Source organism: Kwoniella dejecticola, chromosome 9 (assembly GCF_000512565.2).
Source record: "Kwoniella dejecticola CBS 10117 chromosome 9, complete sequence".
Classification (NCBI taxonomy): Eukaryota; Fungi; Basidiomycota; class Tremellomycetes; order Tremellales; family Cryptococcaceae; genus Kwoniella; species Kwoniella dejecticola.
The window spans coordinates 932225-956842 of NC_089309.1; the positions used below are offsets into that span (position 1 = coordinate 932225).

Here is a 24618-nt window from a genome sequence, read left to right on the forward strand (position 1 = left end):
ACGATGCATCGAGGACGAGCCTGAAACCCTACTTTCCGGATCTAATCTATTCTCAACCAATTCAAGTAATGAGCATTGAACGTCTACAGTCACATCTACTTCGCGCTTAACCTCATGATTCGCTTCTCCTTTAGGCTATTTCGGATCTGGCAATGATAACCATCAGAGCCCTACCCCGCGCCCAAGCCCGAGCCCGAGGCCTACTCCTTGGCAGCCTCCGTAGCCGTCACGCTAGGAGCGACAGCCTCGACAGAGGACGCTACGACGGGTCTCATAGCTGGGAACAAGAGGACTTCCTTGATGTTGGCTGAATCAGTCAAGAACATGACTAATCGGTCGATACCCAATCCCCATCCTCCCGTGGGCGGGAGACCGTATTCGAGGCTGTCCGGCAAGTTGAGAACAAACAAACAAATCAGTATTGCGATCCGACTTGGCGATTGACAATTGAAATGAATGACAGGTAGTGTCGAACGGAGAACGGAGAACGGAGGACGGGGAACAAGCTCAAACAAGAGATAAAGGGGCAAACGAGATTAAAAAGGTAAATGGTAAAAGAGAAAGACACGACCACTCACGCATCCAAGAAAGTCTCATCGACACCTTGGGCCTCATCGTCTCCCGCTTCCTTCTGCCTGACCTGCTCCTCGAATCGATCTCGTTGGTCGAACGGATCATTCAGCTCGGTGTACGCGTTACAGATCTCCTTGGTGCACATGAACGCCTCGAATCGCTCACACAATCCAGGTCGGGATCGGTGGTACTTCGCCAAGGGGGACATGACTTGCGGGTGTCCAACGATGAATGACGGGTTTATACATTGGTTCTCGATGAATTCGCCGACCAGCTGCAAAAACATCAATCAGCATGATGCTCTGCGCAATCATATAGTGTATTTTCACTGTTGATGATTGACGGAGAAAGGCGAACTCACTTTATCGAGTAATCTGGCGTTGGTCTTGGGTTCTGAACAATCGACGTTGTGCTAAATTCCACCAGCCAAAAAAAATTCAGCATACACCCACACCACGATTCCGGCCGCCGTGGATCTGTGAGATTGCTGCGGCGGGACGTGAGGTTGTGAGCTTACCTTCTGGCACAATTCCCTCAAGAACTTGTTCGCGTTCTCATCGTGCAATGTATCTCCAGGTGGGAACTTGACATTCAGCTGTTGCTCAAGTTCACCGATCATATCGAATCGCTTCCAGGGGGTGGTGAAATCAACCGTGTATTCGGGTTTGCCTTCGCCCTTGCCTTGCGGGTGGAAAGTCACCTTGTTGGTACCGTACAGGTATTGGACCAAACCTGAGATCATCGATTCCGTCATATCCATCAGGTCGTACATGTCCGCATAGGCCATATAGAATTCACAGATGGAGAATTCCGGGTTATGTGTCATGTCGATCTGCTCGTTTCTGAATACTCGTCCGATTTCGAATACTCTGTCTAATCCACCAACGACCAATTCCTTGAGGTATAGTTCGGGAGCAATTCGCATGAAGAGATCGAGCTTGAGATCGTTGTGATGCGTCACGAACGGTTTAGCGGTGGCTCCTCCGGCGATCATTGACATCATTGGGGTCTCGACCTGTGAGAAAGCTACACATCAGCGCTGATCATGGGTTTCAACCGAATAAAGGGTTTTTGGCAACACAGAGTGGACAGCAGAATCTTGGACTTCCAGCTAGCAGAAAAAGACTCAGACCCGATCTCTCTCACTCACCTCGAGGAAACCGAGATTATCCAAGAACTTTCTGATGTAATTGACAACCTTGGATCGAGTGATGAAGATATCTCTTGTAGGGGGGTTCATGATCAAGTCGAGGTATCTCTTTCTGTATCTTGATTCTTGGTCAACTACACCTTCTCGGCCCGGTAATTGATGGAGACATGGGGAGAGGAGTTGGATAGATGAGATAGTCAAGGAGAGTTCTCCCATCTTGGTTCGAGAAGGTATACCGGTCACTCCTACGATATCACCTCGTCGGATTACCGAGTGGGATTTGGTGAATTCTTCTGGGGATGAGGCGTTTCTGCAAGAATCGATAAATGTCAGTGATCATCATCGCTGCTAGTCACAGTCCGCTCGATCAACAAGGGAGAGTGTGAGATCTCGGGCAGATGGAGAAGACATACTGAATCTGAGCCAAGATTTGCACCTTTTCGCCGTCGGCTTTGAGGTCGTAGAAGATGAGCTTGGAGGACGACTCCCTGATGGTGTATACACGGCCGGCAAGGGAGATCTGACGAAGACATAAGTCAGCGATATAGACAACGGTATATCTATAAATCAGTTCAGAAGAGGTAGGACAAAGCTTACTGGCTTAGCACTGTCAACATGAGCACCTTTCTCGATCTTCCCTTCGACCCCCCATTCTCTGACGAACGAAGGAACCGATTGAGAGACGTGGAATTTGTGCGGGTATGGGTTAGGTGATTGGGACTTCCTCAATGCTTGGATCTCTCGGATTCGCAATTCTCGGAATGCCTACGATGGTAAGAATTGTTAGCAACGAGGTGAGCAAACAAGTGAGTGGATGCCATGGATGCAAGGTGTTTCGTCCTTGATCAAAGGTAAATTGGCGAAAGATAGACTGAACAGATGTATTGGGTGAGAAGGAGGAAGGGAACGGGAAGGGACCTACGGAAGCATCTAATTCTGAATCGTCGGCCTTCTTCTCCGTCTTAGGCTTAGCAGAAGAAGCAGGGTGGGCGGCAGCCTTCTCGGCTTTCTTAGCTGCTAATTGTCTTTCCTTTTGTCGTCGCTTGAGCTCGCTGAGGGTGTACACAACGTACTGATCAGCAAATAATTGCGCGTTAGACCAGACCATACTCACGACTTGGAAACCATCTCTCCTGTTACTTCATCCTTGTGGAGATTAGCAGTAGACTCAGCAGGAGCAGGGGTGGGGGCGGACATGGTGAGATTCCTTAATTGTCGAAGAGATAAAGGATTGTGACGTTGAAGTCTTGGATAAGCGATATGTGGCTGTGCTTGGGGCAGATGGTATCTTGGACTGGCTGATATCAATGATCGAGTGAGTGCTCTGAGCATACACGCTGTATGTAGGAGGTCGCTTCACTGAGTCGGGCGTAGGATTATATACTACTATACTTTTGGACGCAGCTAACATAACATATTTTTGCAGGAATCCAGCCCAAAAGTCAAATACGACTAGATCTCTTGAAAATACAGTGATGTGGCATAAATCCCCGCACTCACATTTTATCATGTAACCCATCTTTTCCCTTCGGGGGAAGGATGCCTGTTCGATAATGCATTTCGCTTCACTTCAAATGACTTGATCAGCAGCTAGCTACTTTGACGAGCATACATATATCGCGGTAGACTACCCAGCTCCACTCGGCACGATCGGCAAGATGTCCATCAACATGTTCACACAACCACTTCGATCAGTCTTATCCGCCTCCTCGTCGAGACTTTTCGCTTCCTCCAGCAGCAGCAGCAGCAGCATCGCTTCAACTTCTCGAGCAGCATCATCTTTCACCCATCTAGGTGATTTGCAGCCTGCCAAAGGATCGACACATGCTGTGAGTTCCTAACATGACTGTACCCATCTAAATCATCTGTAAAACTTCCAGCCTGTGAAGGGGTCACTGATGAGCCGAACAAGCTGAGGTCAAGCTGACACTCTGTTTCGATCTTTCAGGACATCCGATATGGTCGAGGACCCGGATCTCAACGAGGCGGAACTTCAGGAAGAGGACATAAGGGACAAAAAGCCAGGAATGGGAAAGGTGTAAGGATGGGCTTTGAGGGTGGTCAGACTCCTTTACATCGTAAAGTCCCCAAGAGGGGGTTCATCAATTTGTAAGTGGTGCTCTGTCCTGCATATAATCATGTTGAAGTTTTAAAGTCATTACATCTCTGTTCGGATGACCTCCACGGTCATTCACATGATCCAATCGATTCCCGTCCTTTCCTCTCCTATGGCCCCTTCGACAGGGTGATCATTTGACTGGTTGTTCTGTTGATTCGATCTGATGTCTTGACGTTTTATAGCACCTCCAAGACATACGCTCCAGTATCCATCTCCACCCTGCAAGAATACATCCTCAAAGGCCGCCTCGACCCTTCCTCGCCGATCGGCATCTCCGAGATCTTACAGTCCAACGCCGTCCACGGTAATCTATCAGGATACGCAGGTATCAAGCTGCTAGGCGGACCTAATCCGGATTTACCCTTACCTGCTCTCGAGCTGAACTTGTCCCGCTATTCCAAGGGCGCGAGCGAGAAGATAATTCAAGCAGGCGGGAAACTCAGTGCGGTGTATCACAACAACTTGAGCTTGAGGAAAGAGATATTCCCCCAGAAATATGCTGGGCGGGATATCAAGGATGCGAAACCCACAAGGAAGAATGATATCTGTGGGTCTCTCTGCTCTCTTGTCGGAATTTTGTCCTCAACCCTTCCTTCCTAAAGCTCTCAACCTGTCATGACATATCTATCATATCAACCTTCGGCGAAAGACGGAATTCCGTATTGTGTCATTTCGCCATCCTGCTTCCACTGGTATTCTTACTTCAGTACAGTAGTTGTCCAGGCACTGACGAGCTCCATCACAATTCGCAGTATATTACACCAACCCAAAGAAATTCGGTTATTTGGCAGACACCATCCCCTCGTCAGCTAGAAAAATGACGCCTGGTGAATGGACTGAGAGCAAGGTTGTCCAAGAGCCAACGAGCCAAGCACAGATATAGTAGTATACATCATACGACAGTCATGCATGATCCATACAATACGCACTGTGCGGGCTCAATGAATTGATCATTGAGAAAGTTCAACATTTAAGATCTATCTGTCTACAAGCCAGCCTTTCACCGCCTATACTCCCGCTCATCCCTTCGTCCCTCCCTGTTTCTATCTCGTTCTCTGGCATAATCACCCCTATCTCGTCTATCGCGCTCATCGTCTCTATACCTCCTTTCTTGCCTATCTTCCCTCTCATCTCTATACCTATCTCTCCTATCTGGATCTGTACGTGAGCCAGACCCATTCTTCTCGCCATCATCCCTCGATCGAGACTCATAGCGCCCATCGTCTTTACCATCTCTTTCTCTTCCTCTTTCTCTCCGCGAGCTAGCTTCACGCTCATCCGCCCGTCGTTCCCTTTCTCGTTCTAACTCAAATTTCCCATCTCTCCAATCATCTCTATCAGCTCTACCCTCTTTTCTATCGTTATCATTCTCGTTGCCACGTCCAAATCCATCTCTAGACGTGTGTCCATCACGCTCACGATCTGCATCTCGCCCCGTCTCTCGTTCGCGGCGGGAAGTCGAGCTCGTCGCTGTCGGATTCGGTGTATATCTCTCCTCCTTGATCCTGAGCTGACCCTTTTCCTCCTTATCCTTTTGTTTGTGCTTATCGAGCTTCTTCAACCTTTTCTCCTCTTTTCGTTTTTTGCGTTCCTCTTTAGTCTCTCCTTCATGCTTCCTTTTCTTCCCCTTTTCTCCTCGCGTAAGAGCCTTCGCTTCGGCTTTAGCTTTTTTCTTCTCCGATCGAATGAACGCCGCCATCGGATCTTCTTCGTCAAGCTCATCTTTGACGTTTTCATCCTCTGACGAATCGTCTGATTCCGAGGCTGTCAATCAAAAGAAGCAAGCCAATTAGCACAGCTCTCAGAGATAGTCCCTCTTTCTTTTCTGTCGTATAGACCGTGATTGGAGTGTACTACCACAACATATATATATATATATTCTAGACACAGAGAGATATCAGACACGTACCGGACAAAACAGGCGGCATGGCATTATAACTCGGCTCTTCCGGCTCTTCATATTGTCCTTCCTCGTTCCGTTTCCCGGGTTGACGATAATTCCTCGTGTGGTCGACCTGAACGGGAGCGCGACACATAGATGGGGTTCATCAACGTTTTGCATCTACATTCTCTGTTTAGGTAGTGTACGTGTATTCCTGTAGAATGTCGATAGATCACTCCCGGTTCGGCTTTGAGCTTAAGATCAAAGTTGATCCGCGAAAGCGACATTGACATTGACATTGACGTGGTAGTGGGCTAGACATGAGATAGGACACGATAGCTCACCCTTATCGTCCTGCCCAGGACCAACGCTCCATTCATATTATCGACAGCCAACACCGTACTCCGTTGATCTTCATACATCAAAAATCCAAACCCCTTGGTTTTCCCCGTCTCTTTGTCTCTTGGAAGATTAATATCCATTATCTCGCCCCATCTGCAAAAGCAAAATGATATACGTATCAAATGTATCAGCCTGTGTCAACCACCAACATCATTTGTCATTGGAGACCGGTCGTCGTCACTCATATAGATGGATATGTTCACACTCACTGTGAGAAGATGGTTATTATATCTCCTTCTGAAAGTTCGAAAGCCAAACCACCGACGAAGATGTATGCCGAGTCTGCTCAAAGTCCCATCGAATCATGTCAAGTCAAGTCAGCGATTTGTTTGACCGCCGTTGTTCTTCAAGTATGAGACGTGACTTTGAGAGCAAGTATACCAATTACATACCCTTGTACTCATCATGCCATGACCCCTTGACTCCCAATTGCAATTCCCTCTCGTTGATCCGGTTGATCTCTCGTATCGTGCTGGGTACAATCAGGGATGGTCAGGTCAGCCTTGAATTGAATGTCCCGGCGGGCGAGCGATGAGCGTTCATGAACTCACTTCATCTTGCAGAGAGTCTTCTATGACAGTGACAGAGAGTGCCTCTGATCTGTCAAACGTGTTTTCTGCTTTTGCGAGAGATGATAATGGAGAGGAAAGTATTATCGAAAATGAAAATGAAAACAAACTTCGAAGAACGAGAAATGATTCCAAGTGGACCTCCACATGGATCCTGGACTGAAAGAGTTCTCTCTGCTCGGATTTTGTATGAGCGGAGAGCCCAGTGCATGCGGCGTAGTAAGGCCTGATGCAAACCTCAGGCGAAAGTACATGATGATATGATATGCAAGGAGGAACTCAGACTTGCCCTCAGCAGCTAGCTGTACTCCAACCACTGTGAGGCGTTTCATCAGTCTCCGTGGGAAACTTCACCTCGTTCTGCCGAAATGTCCGCACCGACTCTGGAATGCATCACGAGTCTCCTCTCCTATACTTTATACCACGAAGCACATGTACTTTTATTCTCGTGCATGCATATGCATCTGCATGAAGAAACCCGCTGCATCTCCTCCACTAAAGCCCCTTTATCCTTTTCTCGAGCTCACGGACTTTCCATTCCTCCTCCGCTTTCTTCTCCTTCAGCGTCTTCCTCTTCTTGACTCTCAACCCCATTTTCTCCCTTGCCTTATTCTTCGCTTCCTCCCTCCGTTTCTTATCTCGCGCCTGCTTCTGAACAGGGGTAAGCGGGATATCTTTCTCCTCAATCCCCACTCCGCCTATACTAGCCCCCCGGAGCCGGATGCGGTTGCCGCTTAGGTATTCTGTGATCACTGGAGAAGCGGCTGGGCGGTATTTGTGTTCGTCCGAGTATCTGCGTTGATCCAATACGATTATACAATCAGAAGAGGAGGTTAGCTAGCTGCGTAGATAGAGTGATCATTGAAAGTGCAAATCACGGATTCGATGAATGAAGTTTTGTATTCCAGAAGAAATGGATTATATGTGTATGACGTTTCGCACGAATATCATAAGTGATATTTGAGTGTACTTAGTAGGTGCCCTCGCCACAAGCGTTCTTTTAGGACCAAACTCACACGCTACACTTACCGATTCGCATAGATGATCGTAGGTCCCTTCTCTTCCATCCCTTTCCTTCCTAGCCAGATACTGAACCAAGCCATCGCCAGGATGACGAGGATGAGCAGTGTTCGTTTCCACCATGAAGGAGGTGGTCGATTGAATTCTTCTTGTACGGACCGACGTAAAGGCCGATAAGATGGGTCTGTCTCGTGCTGCGGGGTCGAGTCAAGGTCTAATGGGTCGGACGAAGGTATGGGTTGGTAAGAGGCCATGGTGAGCGAAAGTAAGGTTTGTGAGGGTAATGAGCAGGATCTATTTGTGGTATATATTCGGCTGCAGCGTGAGTTCTACTTCGAGTTGCGTTCTAACATTGAGCGTATTGTTGAAGGAGCGATAGCAACAGTCAAGGATTAATGGTAGAGGACAAGTGCACAGCTAATCTGGAATTGCGACAGACACGCACAGACTCAGTCGCGTCTCAGCTAGCGTGCAAGTGGCACTTGGCAAAACGAAGGCTGTCCTGCTCTCCAGTATCGCGAAATACCCATATACATAGACCGTTCATCATGGATACATACATCCAGCAACCAAACCAGCAAACCTTCGATAGCACCCGATCTACTCATCTCAGATCAAAGTTCCAAAGTATCAAAACTTTACATACACCAATTCACCTTTCCAATCGTAATTTCAAACGACTAAGTAGTACCCCGGGACTATCTAATAGCCGACATATCTCCACCCCAAATCAACTTGTTCTTGAGTAATACCATGCCTCATCGCATGTCTAGCCTTCTCGCCTCCCGCATCGAGCTTCGCATTCTCCCTTCTGACGTAGAATCGGTATCCCGTAATGATAAAGAGGAAGAGAACGTTACACGCGAGGACCATCCCGAAACCGGCGTAGAAATGAGGTGGGGCGTACCACACGTAAGCTGACCATACGTTCGAAGTACCTCCGATAGCATTGATCAGAGCCAATCCGGCGGCTCGCTTGGGGTAGGGCCGGGCGACGTGTAGTGAGAGGGTGTTGTAGATGAATAATTGCGGGACGACTACATGAGCAAAAGGAGCCAGAAAAAAGGCAAAAATCATCCCAAAAATCAGCTTTCAATTTTTTTGAGATTCTCCGACCTTCTGATTCTTCTGATAACAGTGAAAGAGAGATTTACCATTGCAGATTGGCGTTAACATGATTGCGAAATATCTTGCGCCTACGCTGAGCGTTGCGACAGCGATCACGTAGGTCATGATACCGATCAAGAGGCAGATGACGATGGGCAGGTATATTTTGCCGTTTCTCTATTTGACAAAAGATTTTTATTTAATCAGCTACCGATCAATTTGGGGATCTGACTGAGGAATAGCGTGACGTACATCTGAGTACCATGATAGTCCGTAGAAGAAGAAACAGACAAAGATGTATGGCGGAGCAGTCAAGACCAGCGTAATGATATTATCGTATCCCAACGACTTGATGATCGTAGGGAAGAAGTTTCCGACGGATCCCATAGCTTGGGACATGATCATGCAGATGATCAGGGTGTAGACCTATGCGATTTCGCGATTGTTGAGTACGCTTAACGCACGATGGCACAGATACCAAGGACGTAGGGCTCGCAAGATGCTTTGAACTCACCTTTGGATCAGCAAGAGCGGAGAGGTAGGCTCTCCAATTTGATACTTCTTCGTGTCCTTCCGCAACACCAGCTTCTTGCTCTAATCGCCATACTGCGTAATCACGTTCAACGGGCGAGAGTATCTTGGCGTTGTATGGATATTCGGGCTTGTTAAAACCGAACGTCAGACAGGCAAAACATTCTAGAAACGGAACCAGGTATTCTTGCACACTCACCATGAAGAATGCGAAGATCACGCCTAGTCCGACGGTCGCTACACCCTCAATGATGAACAGCCACTATGTTTTCAGAAAAACTTCAGCGAGGTTGTCTAACGATGAAATAACGTTTTGACGGACAATAGGGCAACGATGATCTGGACAAGATCCAATTGAACCACAGACTCACCCTCCATCCTCTTATACCGTGCGCACCATCGAGTTTAAGTACACCAGCAGCTATCAACCCTCCGAATCCATTTCCGAGCTGTTGACCAATAAACAATCCTGCGTATCGCTTGCCCAGCTCTTTCTTGGTGTACCATGCAGAGAGGAAGTACAGGCATCCAGGGAAGAAGACGGCCTCGGAGGCGCCTAGGAGTACTCGGATCCCAAGGAGAGCTTGATACGATTGGACGGCGGCTGTACACGCCGAGATGGATCCCCCTGCGATGAGCAAAAAAACCCCGTTGATGATCAGCTACAATTCCGGCTTCTCACATCTGTTATATAGATTGAGATGTGACGAGCCGTGAGAAGTGCAGTGCAGTGAGGATCGACATACATGTGACTACTGCGATACAGATGTAAAGACCTGGTCGACTGAAAAGGGAGATCAAGTAGTTGGATGGGATTTGAAAAGGGATGTAACCGGCTGATAGCGGACAAAATTTATCAGCTTCGTCTCGTCACGACGATGTAATGAACAGGGGAAAGCGGAAGTCCACTGCACTGACCGTATAAGATTGCTACGGCAGACGCGAATTGCTGTGTAGTCATGTTCAAGTCGTCCATTATACCTTGTAATTTGGCCGAAGCCAAGTTCTGCCTGTCGATGTCTGCGATGCGTGCAGCGCAAACGTCAAGCTCGACTCACGATCCAGCCATGTAAGGTCACTTACAGTTTAACACGTATAATACCATACTGATCACAGGTATCAAGTCAAAGCAAGTCAGTATAATGCTATCTCCATCCGTAGCAGTAATGGAGAATCGAATTTCGCAGATACATTACTCACATGATAGGTCTAGAAGGCCAACGTGGTATCAGCCATCACTCTTGCTGTCATTCATAGAGTATTCGATCGTTCATACGCACAGAATAACCATATCCATCTTCCTCACCATCTTCTTCTCGAGCTTATTGATCTCATCCTCGCTCAGATCCTTGATGGAATCAGGCATCGGTTTCTCGCCATTTGCAACTTCCACATGCTTGGTCTCTTCTTTCTCTATCTGGTCGATCGAAGTTGTCGGCTGCAGCGTAGCTGCGTTCGTATTAGGTGCGGTCGCCATATTTCACTGAACGACTAACTGATTGGTCGGTTGAACACTTCACTGAACCCTCGTCACTGCCGCTGCGTGGTATAAATATGTATATATCAGTAATTTGGGTGGATGCGGGGTAAGTAGGGACCCCTTATCTCCTGATCCATCCCGTTTGCCGTTCTTATTTATACATTTATACAATTATACATTTCCTCCGGTGGATCGAGAAAAGATGTTTAGTCCTACTCGCTCTGAATTCGGTCGGGCCGAAGACCGTAAGGACATTAACCACTTTGAGTATATTCGTGTTTGCGTCCACATGAAAACGTTCGGTTCTTGCCTATTAAAATCGGGAGTCCCTCTTTGCAGATGGACTGATTTGAGGGTCAGATTCGGGGCCTGCCGAACTGATCGGTTGGAGCCCACGCCAAGCAACGTAATCGACGCGAAGTCCGATGACGTTTACGAGAATTATTATTACAGTATTACAGTATTATTGCGCGGAGAATCAGGTGTTGTAGGTGGATTCGGACATTCGATGTAAGACGCCTCTGGGATCCATCTAACGTCCCATCTCATCTGTTCAATCGGACTTTGCTCATTTTGACGCTGCGATCAGACTGAGACTGAGACTGAGACTGGGACAAATCAACGATATGCTCCTCGACTTCCAGCTGCAGCATATCTATTTTATTACTTGAATTCGCGCACCTCAAGCTTGTATAGCCGTTTGTACCTTGACTCCGGGGTGAATCTAAAAACAGTCCCCCTACGCGTGACTGCCCTTGCCAAGACTTTTCAAAGATGTGAATTTGACCGATCATCAACTTATCGGAGAGAACGGCGGGTCTATTAAATACCTGACCAATTCATTCCCTTGACAAGACAGTGCCGCTTTCAACCGGCTATACGCATGTATGAAGGTATGGAAGTTCTGAATTAGCAAATTCACACCGCCGGTGGAACGGTGCCGGGTGGATATGGGAATGTTCCCTATTATCCAACCACCGGCCGGTACGATGCATGTGATTTGCTTTTTTTTTGATTTGAATGGAACGAGCGCCTCTCAATCTCAATCGGGAAGACCGAAAGTATTCCGATACCCTGCTGGATCCCGCGAACGCCTCTTCTTCTATATTATTCTGAAAGATCTGAAGGTACGAGTAAAATACCAAAGGGCTTTGAGCAGAGCAGCCCCGCTTCGCTTCAGCCCCGACGAAGAGCACTCGAGTCCAAGTACAGTAAACTACGTACGAAGCCAAGTTCGGCACATGATTCGGTTTCGAGCCGTCCATTATCCAGAAGAGGGGATCATAAATCTCTGGTCAGGTCAATGTCAGTGTCGTTGTAGGGGTAAGTGTTGGAAGATGACTAGACATCGATCCAATGTAAGATTCTCAGAAAAAGTTCCTCATACAGCGGAAGCATCGCTTTAGCGACTCTGTGGACCGTAGAGAGAGGGTTGAGGGTTGCCTCTTGCACCATTCTCCAGCACAAATATCCGAAATGCATAAAATGGTGTTGAAGTCTGTTTATAAAAGTGAAACGTAACCGTAAATCTGTTATTTTGTTTGTATTTACTTTCTCTGCTCCATGGCAAACGCATACGCATTTTGGAACAACCTGAACCACGGTCCTTTTCCTTCCGATCCCTCCTTGAGAGAATTGGGGAACCACGAATTGCTATTCAGCTGCGTCACTCGTTCCGGATGAGGCATGATCGCCAGCACTCGTCCGTATTTAGATTGTACAGCTGCAATACCTTCCGGACTTCCATTCGGGTTCTTGGGGTACACTTGCGTTGTCTCGCCCTTCGAATCGACATATCGAACAGGTATCAGACCGTCCCTGTTCAATCCTTCTAACGTAGCAGTGGAGTCTGGGGAATCGAACGAGGCTCGTCCTTCACCGTGAGCTACAGCAACGGGGATGATGGTGTCTTGCATATCCTTGAAAAAGATCGAGCTGGAGCTGGATTGTCCGATCTTGACTGTTGATACTCGTCCTTCGAATCGTTCTGATCTGTTGGCTTTGAACGCCGGCCAATTCTCGGTGCCCGGTATGATCTCTTTCAGTTGACTGAAGAATTGACATCCGTTACATACTCCCAAAGCGAAGGTGTCTTCTCTTTCGAAGAATTCTTCGAATTCCTTTCGAGCGACAGAGTTGAGTAAGACGGACTTGGCCCATCCGTTTCCTGCGCCTAAGACATCACCATACGAGAATCCTCCACAAGCTGCTAGACCGCTGAATTGTTTCAAGGAGACTTTCGAGGAGATGATGTCCGACATGTGGACGTCGACAGCCTCGAATCCGGCGGCATGGAACGACCAAGCCATCTCGATTTGTCCGTTCACACCTTGTTCTCGCAATATCGCAACCTTGGGTCGGCTGACACCTTCCTCTGGTGTGGGTAGGAATTTGAATGGAACATTGTATTGGATACCTTCATCTTGATCATCTAGGATAGCGTCGAATTCTTCCTTGGCTCCTTCGGGTTGATCTCTGATAGCTTGCATCTTGTAGGACGTCTCCGCCCAGAGTTGTTGTAATGCGCCTCGGGTGGAGGTGTAGATCGCTTCCGAGTTGTGGATGATATTTACGGTCTGGTCCTTCCTTCCGAGAACTTTACCGACCACGTGTATGTGGGTGGTGGGGAAACCGGCTTTGACGAAAGCATCGGTGAAGGTCGTCAGATCGGCAGTTCGGACTTGCATGACAGCTCCCAATTCTTCATTGAATAGCGAGGCAATCGCGTCACCCTTGTTTGATATGGCATCAAGCGAGACTTCGATACCTGATCGGCCGGCGAAAGCCATCTCCACCAAGGTGGTGAACAGACCACCATCGGATCGATCATGGTAAGCCAAAACAGTGTCGGTTGTCTTCAGAGCTTGCACGGCAGCGAAGAACGACCGGATGTCTGACGCTTCTTCCACATCCGGAGCTTCGGAACCAAGTTGCTTGAAGACTTGAGCAATCGCTGATCCACCCAATCGTTGTTGACCTCTAGCAAGATCAACGAAAACAAGAACAGTCTCTCCGGCGTCAGTCTGTAGTTGAGGCGTCCAGGTTCGGTCGACTCGATTGACAGGTGCGAAGGCGGTGACGATCAATGACAGAGGAGCTGTGACTTGATTCTTTTCACCCTTGGATCCGGACCATTTCATCGACATCGACATGGAGTCTTTACCTACTGGTACACCGACACCAAGTTTGGGACAAATATCCATACCGACAGCTTGCACTGCTTCGTATAGCTTGGCCCCTTCGCCTTCGTGAGATGCAGCTGACATCCAGTTCGCGCTAAGCTTGATCTTGCTTATATCTTCGATGGAGGAAGCAGCCAAATTGGTGAGCGATTCCGCGATAGCCATTCGAGCGGAGGCACCTGCATTGAGCAATGCGAGGGGTGTTCTTTCACCCATGGCCATAGATTCTCCCACAACGGTGTCGAAGCCGTAAGACGATTGGGTAACGGCAACATCGGCAACAGGGACTTGCCAGGGGCCGACCATTTGATCTCGACCGACAAGACCGGTTATACTTCGATCGCCGATAGTGATGAGGAAAGACTTTGATCCAACACTCGGCAGTCGAAGAACTCGGTTGACTGTTTCGGCAAGAAGGGAGGTGGTGGGTGCGCCTTGGTAGACAGGAAGGTACTTGAAGAGGGAAGAGTCGAAGTCATCTTGTTGAGGGTTGATGGTAGTAGCTTCTCGATGCATTCGAGGGGGTTTGCCGAACAGAACGGGCATTGGAATGTCGATAGGGTTTTCGCCCAGTAAACGATCCGTGACAACCAGACGCTCTTCTTCAGTGGCGGTGCCGACGACCGAGAATGGACATCTTTCCCGTTTACAGATCTCTTCGAACGCAGGAAGGTTTTCGGGAGTGACAGCAAGCACATATCGTTCTTGCGATTCATTGCACCAGATCTCCATAGGTGACATACCGAGATCATCGACAAGTACGTCCCTGATCTCGAATACAGCACCGAGACCGGAATCATGAACTAATTCGGGCAAAGCGTTGGAAAGACCACCAGCACCAACATCGTGAATCGATTCTATCGGGTTTCCCGCCCCATCACCACGAGCGACACATGCATCGATGACTTGTTGACAACGTCGTTCCATCTCGGGGTTCTCTCGTTGCACCGAAGCGAAATCCAGATCTGCTGAACTTGCTCCACTGGCCATCGATGAAGCCGCACCACCACCTAAACCGATGAGCATACCGGGGCCACCCAAGACGATGACCTTGGAACCGGGAGTGATTTTATCCTTCCTTGCGTACTGGGGTCGGACATTACCGAGACCACCAGCGATCATTATTGGTTTGTGGTATCCTCTCCATTCTTTCTCGCCATTCTGCGTAGGAGTCTCCAGGAGGAAAGTTCTGAAGTATCCACCGAGAGCGGGACGACCGAACTCGTTGTTGAATGCAGCGGCTCCTAACGGGGCTTCAATCATGATGTCGAAGGCAGAAGCGATGTGAGCAGGTTTTCCAATGTCAGATTCCCATGGTTGCGTGAAATCAGGTATCAGCAGATCCGAGGTGGTGTAACCAGCGAGACCAGCTTTGGGTTTAGATCCTTGACCAGTAGCTCCCTCATCTCTGATCTCACCTCCGGATCCGGTGGCCGCACCAGGATAAGGTGAAACGGCAGTAGGGTGATTATGGGTTTCAACCTTGATTAGGATTGGGTTCTTCTCTACCTTCGAGCTATAAGCCGAGTCTTCCTTTCCGTTGATAGCGAATCGAGTAGCTTCATACCCTTCCAGCACAGCTGCATTGTCCTCATAAGCTGAGAGAGTTCCCGCCGAGTTCACAACTTTTTCCGTATTTCTAATCATACCGAATAAGCTATTCTCCTTGTCCTGCCCATCGATAGTCCATTTAGCGTTAAATATCTTGTGACGACAGTGTTCGGAGTTGACTTGGGCGAACATGAATAATTCAGCATCTGTCGGATTTCGACCGGCAGCTAAGAAGGATTCGACCAGGTAAGGAATCTCAGCGTCGGATAAAGCCAGGCCTAATCTAGCGTTGGCTTCTCCCAGGACTGCTGTGGGGTCTTGAGCGCCGATAATGGGTACAGTGACAAGAGGTGAGGGGTTTGGAGGTGTAGGAGGGAAGACGGTGGCTGATGGTGGCAGCGATGTATGGACCAATTGGGTCATTCGGTCGTGGATGAGATGAAGTTCGTGGTGGATTACGGGTAAGGAGATTGGTTCGGAAGCAGTGATAAGGTACAGAGCACCTCGTTCCAGACGAGTGACGTGTTCCTTGAGTCGACAGATCATGGCGATGTCCGTAGCTTTCGATGACCAAGGAGAGATCGTTCCAGCTCTGGGTAAGATGTAAAGGGCATTGGCGGTCCCTCCAACTGAGCCTTTCATTCCACCTTCGATGAAATCTTTCGTACTGTCCAATTGCTCGTTGTCTCCGTAGGCTAACAAGGCATTGAGTATGGCTCTCTCATTGGATTTCTCGTCGGCGAGTAAGGCGGCAGAATCGTCGGAAGCGGGATTTACAAGATGGAGATGGACCGCATCGACTGAGGTGATGGTGGGGATGTGAGCCTGAAATGCCTTGAGCAGGACATTTCGTCGAGACGAGGTAATGGCGGAGGAGCCTGACAGAACAAGCATGGCTAGGAATCTTGCAAGTCAGTATATTGCTAGGGATCGGAGCGAAGTATCGCTCGGAATTTTGATGACTCACTAGGCAACGTTTCTGACAGGAAGTATAGATGACGAGGGAAAAGAGATCCAGATATGGATAACGAGGATCTGACAGCTTCAGATGGACTTGCGATTTGCAAACCCGATCTTGAGACTGGCCAAGGTCTTTGTCGACTTGATTGAGGTGAGACTGACGAACAAGTCAAGAAGAGAGAAGAAGCAACAAGCTACAGATGGATTGGTATGAGTGGACATAAATTTGGTGGACAAGTGTACGAGTAGCTGGAAAATGTTTAATTGACCCTGAAGTGAGTCGCATCAGCTGTATTACGTAACCCACCCCACCTTCACAGTACGCGAAGATCACCATGATGTGTTGTCAAGAAGCCGACAACCATAGACTCTCTAAGTATTGCATGCAGACGCTCCAGAGTCAAGAGGACAGTGGACCTCCTGAGCTTACCTTCTATCGCAGACGTCTCCCATCGATCTGAAAGGAGGTAACGTAAGCGTCAGAATGAACTACCTCAAATCCATCACGACTTCGGTCCTACAGTCGACAGGAGTAACGTTCCCGTTCTCCATTGGCGAGCGCATCCCGGGACTCGATAGCTCGGCTTCAATATGGGAGGTCAGAGAGGGTATCAAACGGGTGCGAAAACAGTCTGATACCTCTCGTGCACGTAGCAAGCTGACCAATGCTGAAATAGGACGACGGCACACCTCTCACTCTATTCATCTACGATTCAACATTACCGCCCTTCCAACCTGGAAACAAAGACCGAAGGACTTTGTTTCAATTTGCCAAAAATGCCCTCAAGAAGCTCAGAACGATAAGGCATCCTGACGTGTAAGCCTTTCCGTATAATAGAGAAAGATTCACCAGGCTCACAGAATATCCGGCGACATAGCATACGGTACATCGATTCTGTCGAAACCGAGACTCATATCTACATTGCAACTGAACGAGTCCGCCCATTGGGAGGTGTATTGAGGGACTGGGAGACGGGAGGTGCTCTTTCCGGTAGCGGAGTCAACAAGGGCAAAGGGAAGGAACAATGGATCGGCTGGGGTGTAAAAAGCATATCTGTGAGTCAGCCCGTGGGAGACATCCTTTCGCAGCTTCGCCAATCCCCACACTCATTGTTGGGCACAAAGGCTGATATATCTTGGCAGACCGCTTTGGCTTTTCTGAACTCGCCGCCGCTGTCACTGCATCATGCCTACTTACTACCGTCGACCGTCTTCGTGACGCCATCGCTGGAATGGCGATTAGGCGGCTTCGACCTTCTTACTGGTAAAGAAGATCAGGCCGGAATCCTCTGGGCTATGGGAGGAGTCGCTCCTGGCGATATCGGTGAAAGATCAGGTCCCGAAGTCAAGAAAGGTGGTTGGGGCGTCCTGAGAGAGTAAGTGGGCTACATCGTCTGCCCTGAGCTCAAGGCTGATCCTGCCTTGCGGTAGTTCCGATCCAGCTTTTTCGGACACGTACCTGCTGGCCCTTCTTATCTTCTCCCTGTATAACCCTTCATCACCTCTTCCGAGCCTATCTGCAGCACCTAGCCCTTCTTCAGCAGGATCTATACCCAAGCCCCTCTTCCCATTGTGGAAACGCATGTTGAATCCAAACCCTAGAACAAGGTTATCGACAAACGGTTTCGTCGAGGAGGCCAATTCGTCCGGTATCTGGGCATCAAACCCGTTAGTCAGCTTAGTGAACGGTTTAGACAACTTCGAATTGGCTAGTGAATCCGATAAATTGGGTCTTTTGAGAATCATCAAGGATTCCAGTTCATCAGGTACCTTGCCTTCACCATTCGTCATCCACAAGGTTCTTCCCTCACTACTGCACTCCCTCTCTTTACCCACCGCGCCCAGTTCCGCTATGCTGCCTCTCGTGTTGGAGTTAGGCAAACTGGTACCTTCATCAGAATATTCCAAAGTCGTACTAGAACCTGTAGTCAAGCTGTACACCAGCCCTGATAGAGGAACGAGGATGGCGTTGCTAGATGGCCTCAACGAGTACGCGGATAAGATGGATAATAAAATGGTGCAGGAAAAAGTTTGGCCAAATCTAGTAAGCACAACCTGGTTCGTGCAGTCAGAATCAGCGCTGATAATATTTAAATTGCTAGATCACCGGTTTCGCAGATACTGTACCGATCATACGAGAAGCTACAGTCAAAGCTGTCTTTCCTCTAGCTAGCAAAGTAAGCCGATTTGATTTTCGTCTTCGGCTAAACCAGCTAAAACGTGCTCCCAGTTATCCGATCGTATACTAAATAATGACTTATTGCGTCTACTGGCGAAAATGCAAATGGATACCGAACCTTCTATACGGACGAACACATGTATCCTTCTTGGTCGTTTGGCTCCGATCCTTGGTCCGAATACGAAAAAGAAAGTCTTGGTCCCTGCCTTCGCGAGGAGTCTGAAGGATCCGTTTGTGCATGCTAGAGTAGCAGGTCTGATGGCTCTCATGGCTACTGTCGAGTGTTTCGACAAAGAGGATTTGGCGGGGAAGGTCGTACCTAACATGGCATTTACACTTGTCGACAAGGAGAAGTGAGTGCATTTCCCAAACCATCGCAGCCTGCATGGAGACTGGCGATATGCATAATGTTAATATCGAACGTTATCATAGATTGGTGCGAGATCAAGCTTTCAAGGCTATGAACATGTTCATGGGTCGCATAACGGAAATGGTGAAAGCCATGGTATGTTATAATTCCACCCCTTTTTAATCTCGGTTGTTTTACCCTTTTACTTCGTGATAGCTCACCTTCCCCCTTCATCTCGTCTTCTCGGAGCTGACCATAATCGCACGCTCAGCCCGACACAGTGCTCTCGGAAGAGAAGGCATCCGCATCTTACGGACCAGTGACCACAACCGCGCCTACCACCAATACCAACCAAGCAGGCCTAGCCAACTCTGCCGCTGGGGCAGCAGGCGCTTTAGCAGGATGGGCCATCTCATCTTTGTCCAAACAACTCTCGACACCCGAACAACATTCTACTATGTCAATGACGGCTGCCACTGGCCTGAACGTCCCTTCCTCTACAAGTCCGAACCCCTCTCCGAATGCTTCTCCTAGAATATCGAGCGATTTGGGATCAGTCACTACATCACCTTCTATACCTGGTCCATCTAATGGAAGACTAAGATCCGGTCCAAGCTCTTCTAGGACCGCTGCAAGTGGCTCGGGCTCAGGCTTGAAGCTTGGAGGCAACGCAAAGAAAGCTGTCGCAGGATCGAGTAATCTCGCTGATATGGTTGCGTCTGAATGGGATGATAATGACGACGATAATGACGCTCATAATGCTTGGGGTACCGATGACTTGATTGATGTCAATGCGGATCAGGACGATTGGTGTGAGTAGACGTTGCCCCGTCGTCATTTCCGTGAATTGCAAATGAGTTTGAAGCTGAAGCGAACGTAATTCCATTTGAATTTGGTGGTCTCCAGCCGCTTTTGAATCAGCTCCCGTGCCAGAGATAGTAGTCCCCCCACCTCAATCATACTACGTCACTTCTCCCAAACCGCCTTCCTCGAACGGTATCTCAAATGTCAATGCTACCAACAAGCCAACAAAGGCGTCAACATCATCAGCATCGTCCGGCTCACCATCGACAAAACAGCCATTCGCAAGTGTCAAATCACCTTTGAGCTCTTCGGTCACTTCGATGAGGTCCCCCGCATTGTCTACTACCTCAGTCTCTACGAATGCCGAAGAATGGGGCGATGTGGATGACACTCCAAGTGAAACACGTACTGCCAGTCCGCAAAAACCTACTTCTGCTACTATCACTGCTTCTGCTTCTGCTGCCGGTGCTAGTGCTAGTGCACCAACTCAGAGTCTGGCGGGTATGACCAAAGAGGAGAAAGACAAAGAGATGGCGCGCCGTCGAGCGGAGAGGCAAGCTAGGATAGATGCGATGAAAGCGCAGAAGAAAGGTAAATAAATGAGGCATCATATATGTATTGGCATATATCTCATGCACTTATGTATTTATGTATTTATGCATTCATGCATTTATACATCAATGTATTTTTGACACTGATAGAAGAGAAGAGGACAACACGTGAATATGAACAGTGCAGGCGAGGCATGAATACATAGGGTGTACGCTTTTATCATCATGTACCTTTACATGTGTTCCTATCATATATACAACGTAAACTTACTAGTCTACATCACTCGATATCACAATAACAACACGCAATCATCATATCCCGATGTGCTCGAGACCTACAAGATCCTCAATACTGGGTTCATGCGAGTGATTTCCTGTATTCCGCATTCCGTATTCCGTGCCATCCCATGAATGAATCTATCTCCGCGAGCGAGTTCTTATAGCCCCCGCGAAGACAAAGGGGATCGACATTGCGCAGTGAATGATGACAAAGCTAACACTGACATTCGTTATGATCTCGTTAAACATTGTGCAATGTGTTGTTTTCGTTTTCGACACGAATCAATTCCTGCAGTCTGTCATACCGGGTCCCCCTGAATCGACTCTACCTTGAATCCATCTATCCCATCCGGATTGTATACAGCTTAAATGTTAAACGGCACACTTGGATCCGCTTGCCAATCAAACGAATTTCCAGCGACTTGACTCCAGAATTCCGCGAATGGATCTACGTTGGTATTATTACCGATTCCAGCGTTCGGCGTATATGCCCCCGACCCTGAACCTGATCCTGGACCACTTCCAGATCCAGAGGGATTATGAGGTTGCGATTGTAGGGGAATATTGCCTTGAGCATGAGGTTGAGGTTGAGGTTGATGCTGCTGAGGCTGATTCATCATACTCGGACTGACTCCCGCTCCACTCGTGGAATTAGGTGTATTCTGTCCGGAGAAAACCTGATTTTGACCTTGACTCTGAGGGTTATTGTAACTCTGTAAACCGTTCTGGTTCTGGTTCTGGTTTTGATTTTGATTATCGAGGAAAGTCATCTGGGTCCAGAAATTCCCTGATGGTTCGCTGAAACCCTGTAATAACTCCGAAGGGTTGAAAGTCACTCCGCCAAGATCGAAATCGTATGATCCGAGATCCAGTTGATTAAACGTACTGCCGTTGTTATCAGACGGGAGTGCATTGGGTGTAGGTGTGTTGGAGAGGTATGGAGGGAGGTTGTAGTACGACGATTGGACCTGACTTGAGGTGGGGAAGTTTTGCTGCTGCTGCTGCTGTTGTTGTTGTTGGTGTTGTTGTACTTGCTGCTGGTTTTGACGTTCCTCCGGTGTGATCATCGTCCTGGTATCTGAAGTTTCGTATGTTCTCTGTCTCTTGTCTTGATTACTTCCTGCGGATCCAGGAGGAACGGCGAATGTCGGATTCGAGATTGAGGCGGACACCGAGGCTGAGCTTTGGTATGATCCAGGTACATTTGCGACCCCTGTTCCAGAGGAATGGTTCGGTCGATGGGGTGAAGCAGACGAGGAATGATTCCTTGACGGCGGAGGTCTCATCTGATCATTGCCAGTACTAGCATTCTGACCACCTTTTTCCAAGATTGAGGTAGGTTTTCTCTTCTTCGATTTTGTGTTCACTTTAGTCGTCTGCGCCACCTCCTTCGCACGACTAGCTACATCGTTCAAAAGCTCTTTCAGCTTCCGCGAACCTGGCCAGACCGGTTCAAGGGTCTGTAAGGTTCTCCGACAAGACTCAACATGGGATCCGACGGTCTCAATGACTAGTTGTTCCTTGGCCTGTACCTCGCATAGTAGAAGTATGACAGCTGATGACCAGAGGTATTGACAATATACCGCCAAGTGGTGTGAGGGCGGTACAAGGGTGCGCGATTGCGATGCGATGTGTATGACCGACCTGGCTGCCTCGACGCATCGAGCGAGCGACTGAGATGATGGTGGTGGTTTCGGTCGCGGGTAGTCCGGGTTCGAGGGTAAGAAATTCCGATGCAGCGTGATGAGAATGGCGAAATATGAGTTTGACAGGATCGCCGAAACCAGCGAGACGGCTCGATTGTCAGACGGATCTTTGTATTTTGATGGCTACGAGATGAGTCAGAGGTGTCAAATTCTGGCGTCCAGTTTGATCATGCGAAGAATTGTGACATACAACATCATGGTCAAGCCAGTCCCTCAGCATCTTGTCTACCTTGTTGATAGCGGTTTGTTGAGATGCAGCCCAAGAAGGATCGGAGACTGACTTTTCGTTCGCGGGCCTGTACAATAGGTGCGCTACCTTTCCTGCGATCTTGCACAATTTCGTCAAGGCGATGAATCCAGACATGGTCGATCCTAGAGGCTTATCGGTGCCACTAAGTGCACTGGAGGGTGTTTCTTCTGATGTCATCTTCTCCAAGCCATCATCATCGATCTCCGCCGGGTAGGCGACGTCAATATCGAGATCATCGACTCCAAGTGGTCGACCTAAAGAAATGGACATCATCCTTTCCAGACCGTATATAGCCCACCAGCATCTAGACCTAAGTTGCTTCTCAGCGAAGGGGATAGGTAATTTGGAGGTCGATCGATGAAGCCCTAAATCTTGTGCGACTCGCAACGCTTGACCTGCAAGGAGCCACGACATTGGCATAGCGTTGACGCTAGCCTGAAAGGCCGCCAATAGGGTCAAACATTGTACTTGGTTGATGTTGAGGTCTTTCAAGCAAGTATAATGGATGATCTGAGCTCTAATAAAAGAATGAGGGGACATGGGCAGTCAGTGTCGCACCACACCTTATGTCACGTTGATGCTCACCGCTCAAACCATATGACACCCGCCTCAGCTTCTCCAGGAAGTACCGTGTCTTCATGGTCTACAGCACTATCTTGTAACCTTTTCCTCTCTCTCTGCCATGCCGCAGAGGTGACCAATACTCGCTCGCCAAGCGCGAACATGGCGAACATGACAGCCAGGAACTAGACAAGAGGAAGGGAAATCAGCGCTAGCTCATTTCATCCAAATTACCGGCAGGGCACAGCGGATACTCACAGTACCTTGGGTGGGTAGAGCACCTCTAGCTCTAGTATCCATGACTTCCTTGAATTCCTTCCTGAACTCATACTCCAAGACAACAGGCAGGGAAGGGTGCACCTCAAGGAAGAAAGCGTCTATCATTTTCTGTGCTTCTTCCGGCGGAGGATACTGGACTTCGTGTACAGGTGGTAAAGCTTTCACGACACCCGAACCGGCTACATGACCGAAATAGGGGTTCGTTCTAGCTGTCGATGTCTGATCGGAGTTCGCGGGAGACTGTCTAGAGTTCGGATCTGAGAGTTGGGTATTCGATCGAAGCGCGAACGAATTCGACCTTGACATAGCTCCAGCCTGGTTCGACGAGTCTACTAAATCCTTTTCTTTCTCGCGATCCCTGTGCGAGAAAGAATCGAGGAGGGACAGTGTGTTGGAGGAGCCAATATATCTGTAATTCCCTCTTTCATCCTGGGTCATCTGTCCACCATCTTCTACATCCGAAGTGGTCGGATTGCGCCCCATATCGTCTTCTTGGCTTTCTCCTTCTGCTTCTTCTTCAGATTCCGTGAGGTGTATTGGAGCATCTCCACCTTTTAAGCTTACTTGACTTTGAGCATCTCTCGCTGTCGTTGTCGTGTTTGTTTGAGCTTGGTCGGCAATGCCGTTCTGAGAGCTCTTACTTCTTTTGATCTGTGCAGGGGCTAAAGGGAGGATCTGGAGATTGTGTTCGAAGGCTTCTAATAACGGTAACAATCTAATTTGAACAGCTTCTAGTGCCTGTACCCTGCTTTCCAGATTCTGGACGTATTGCCTACTGTAGGCCGCTCGATCCCTCGTAGGAGGGTACGTGCATTCTATTCCACCTTGAATACATTGTTGGCATGTCCCAGGTACCAATCCCCCGTTCTCGCCTACTACGCCAGTTGACGGTCCAGGTAAACATCTGATCTTCTTGACTCTACAGCTTCGGCACGCGGAGTACGCCCTGACCTTGGTCAAGTCCTGCGAGGGGTCCAAGGCGGTATGCTCGGAGAACGATGATCGCTTTCTAGCCTTTTTGCTTGGACCGCCGGTAGCAGGTGTGAGGGTTTTGTTGGTCGTGCTTTGCCGAGTTGGTGAGGAGGTCCCGGGAGGAAGAGTATGCGAACGAAGAGGCTGTTGCGGTAACATGTG

At 48.7% G+C, this 24618-nt stretch overlaps 8 protein-coding genes across 8 annotated transcripts; 2 read left to right on the forward strand and 6 right to left on the reverse strand.

Moving 5' to 3' along the window:
• Nucleotides 1-200: 200 nt before the first annotated feature.
• Nucleotides 201-2920, reverse strand: I303_107296 (lysine-tRNA ligase; the record flags this gene model as incomplete). Its single annotated transcript, XM_018409979.1, has 9 exons — nt 201-384; nt 579-847; nt 935-985; nt 1091-1588; nt 1724-2033; nt 2137-2243; nt 2321-2488; nt 2646-2775; nt 2838-2920. 9 exons carry the CDS (start codon nt 2918-2920, stop codon nt 201-203), a joined length of 1800 nt encoding a protein of 599 aa, XP_018260982.1.
• A 461-nt stretch (nt 2921-3381) lies between these two features.
• I303_107297 (mitochondrial 54S ribosomal protein uL15m) lies at nt 3382-4725 on the forward strand (the record flags this gene model as incomplete). The annotated part of the gene is made up of 4 exons (XM_018409980.1): nt 3382-3552; nt 3672-3832; nt 4025-4389; nt 4595-4725. 4 exons carry the CDS (start codon nt 3382-3384, stop codon nt 4723-4725), a joined length of 828 nt encoding a protein of 275 aa, XP_018260983.1.
• A 117-nt stretch (nt 4726-4842) lies between these two features.
• On the reverse strand, nt 4843-6682 carry I303_107298 (uncharacterized protein; the record flags this gene model as incomplete). Its single annotated transcript, XM_065969542.1, has 6 exons — nt 4843-5606; nt 5752-5857; nt 6069-6219; nt 6336-6408; nt 6519-6598; nt 6678-6682. 6 exons carry the CDS (start codon nt 6680-6682, stop codon nt 4843-4845), a joined length of 1179 nt encoding a protein of 392 aa, XP_065825614.1.
• Nucleotides 6683-7190: 508 nt separating this feature from the next.
• On the reverse strand, nt 7191-7969 carry I303_107299 (uncharacterized protein; the record flags this gene model as incomplete). Its single annotated transcript, XM_018409982.1, has 2 exons — nt 7191-7488; nt 7725-7969. The coding sequence occupies 2 exons, from the start codon at nt 7967-7969 to the stop codon at nt 7191-7193; spliced, it is 543 nt and encodes a 180-aa protein (XP_018260985.1).
• A 448-nt stretch (nt 7970-8417) lies between these two features.
• On the reverse strand, nt 8418-10830 carry I303_107300 (uncharacterized protein; the record flags this gene model as incomplete). Its single annotated transcript, XM_018409983.1, has 11 exons — nt 8418-8752; nt 8870-8999; nt 9075-9248; nt 9337-9483; nt 9553-9615; nt 9725-9981; nt 10100-10189; nt 10272-10373; nt 10437-10459; nt 10554-10562; nt 10634-10830. 11 exons carry the CDS (start codon nt 10828-10830, stop codon nt 8418-8420), a joined length of 1527 nt encoding a protein of 508 aa, XP_018260986.1.
• Nucleotides 10831-12380: 1550 nt separating this feature from the next.
• I303_107301 (phosphoribosylformylglycinamidine synthase) lies at nt 12381-16460 on the reverse strand (the record flags this gene model as incomplete). Its single annotated transcript, XM_018409984.1, has 1 exon — nt 12381-16460. One exon carries the CDS (start codon nt 16458-16460, stop codon nt 12381-12383), a length of 4080 nt encoding a protein of 1359 aa, XP_018260987.1.
• Nucleotides 16461-17010: 550 nt separating this feature from the next.
• Nucleotides 17011-20457, forward strand: I303_107302 (uncharacterized protein; the record flags this gene model as incomplete). The annotated part of the gene is made up of 10 exons (XM_018409985.1): nt 17011-17145; nt 17204-17343; nt 17405-17582; nt 17670-17902; nt 17958-18570; nt 18629-18703; nt 18757-19058; nt 19138-19210; nt 19326-19866; nt 19961-20457. The coding sequence occupies 10 exons, from the start codon at nt 17011-17013 to the stop codon at nt 20455-20457; spliced, it is 2787 nt and encodes a 928-aa protein (XP_018260988.1).
• Nucleotides 20458-21053: 596 nt separating this feature from the next.
• On the reverse strand, nt 21054-24615 carry I303_107303 (uncharacterized protein; the record flags this gene model as incomplete). Its single annotated transcript, XM_018409986.1, has 4 exons — nt 21054-22517; nt 22585-23161; nt 23230-23390; nt 23464-24615. The coding sequence occupies 4 exons, from the start codon at nt 24613-24615 to the stop codon at nt 21054-21056; spliced, it is 3354 nt and encodes a 1117-aa protein (XP_018260989.1).
• Nucleotides 24616-24618: the final 3 nt, after the last annotated feature.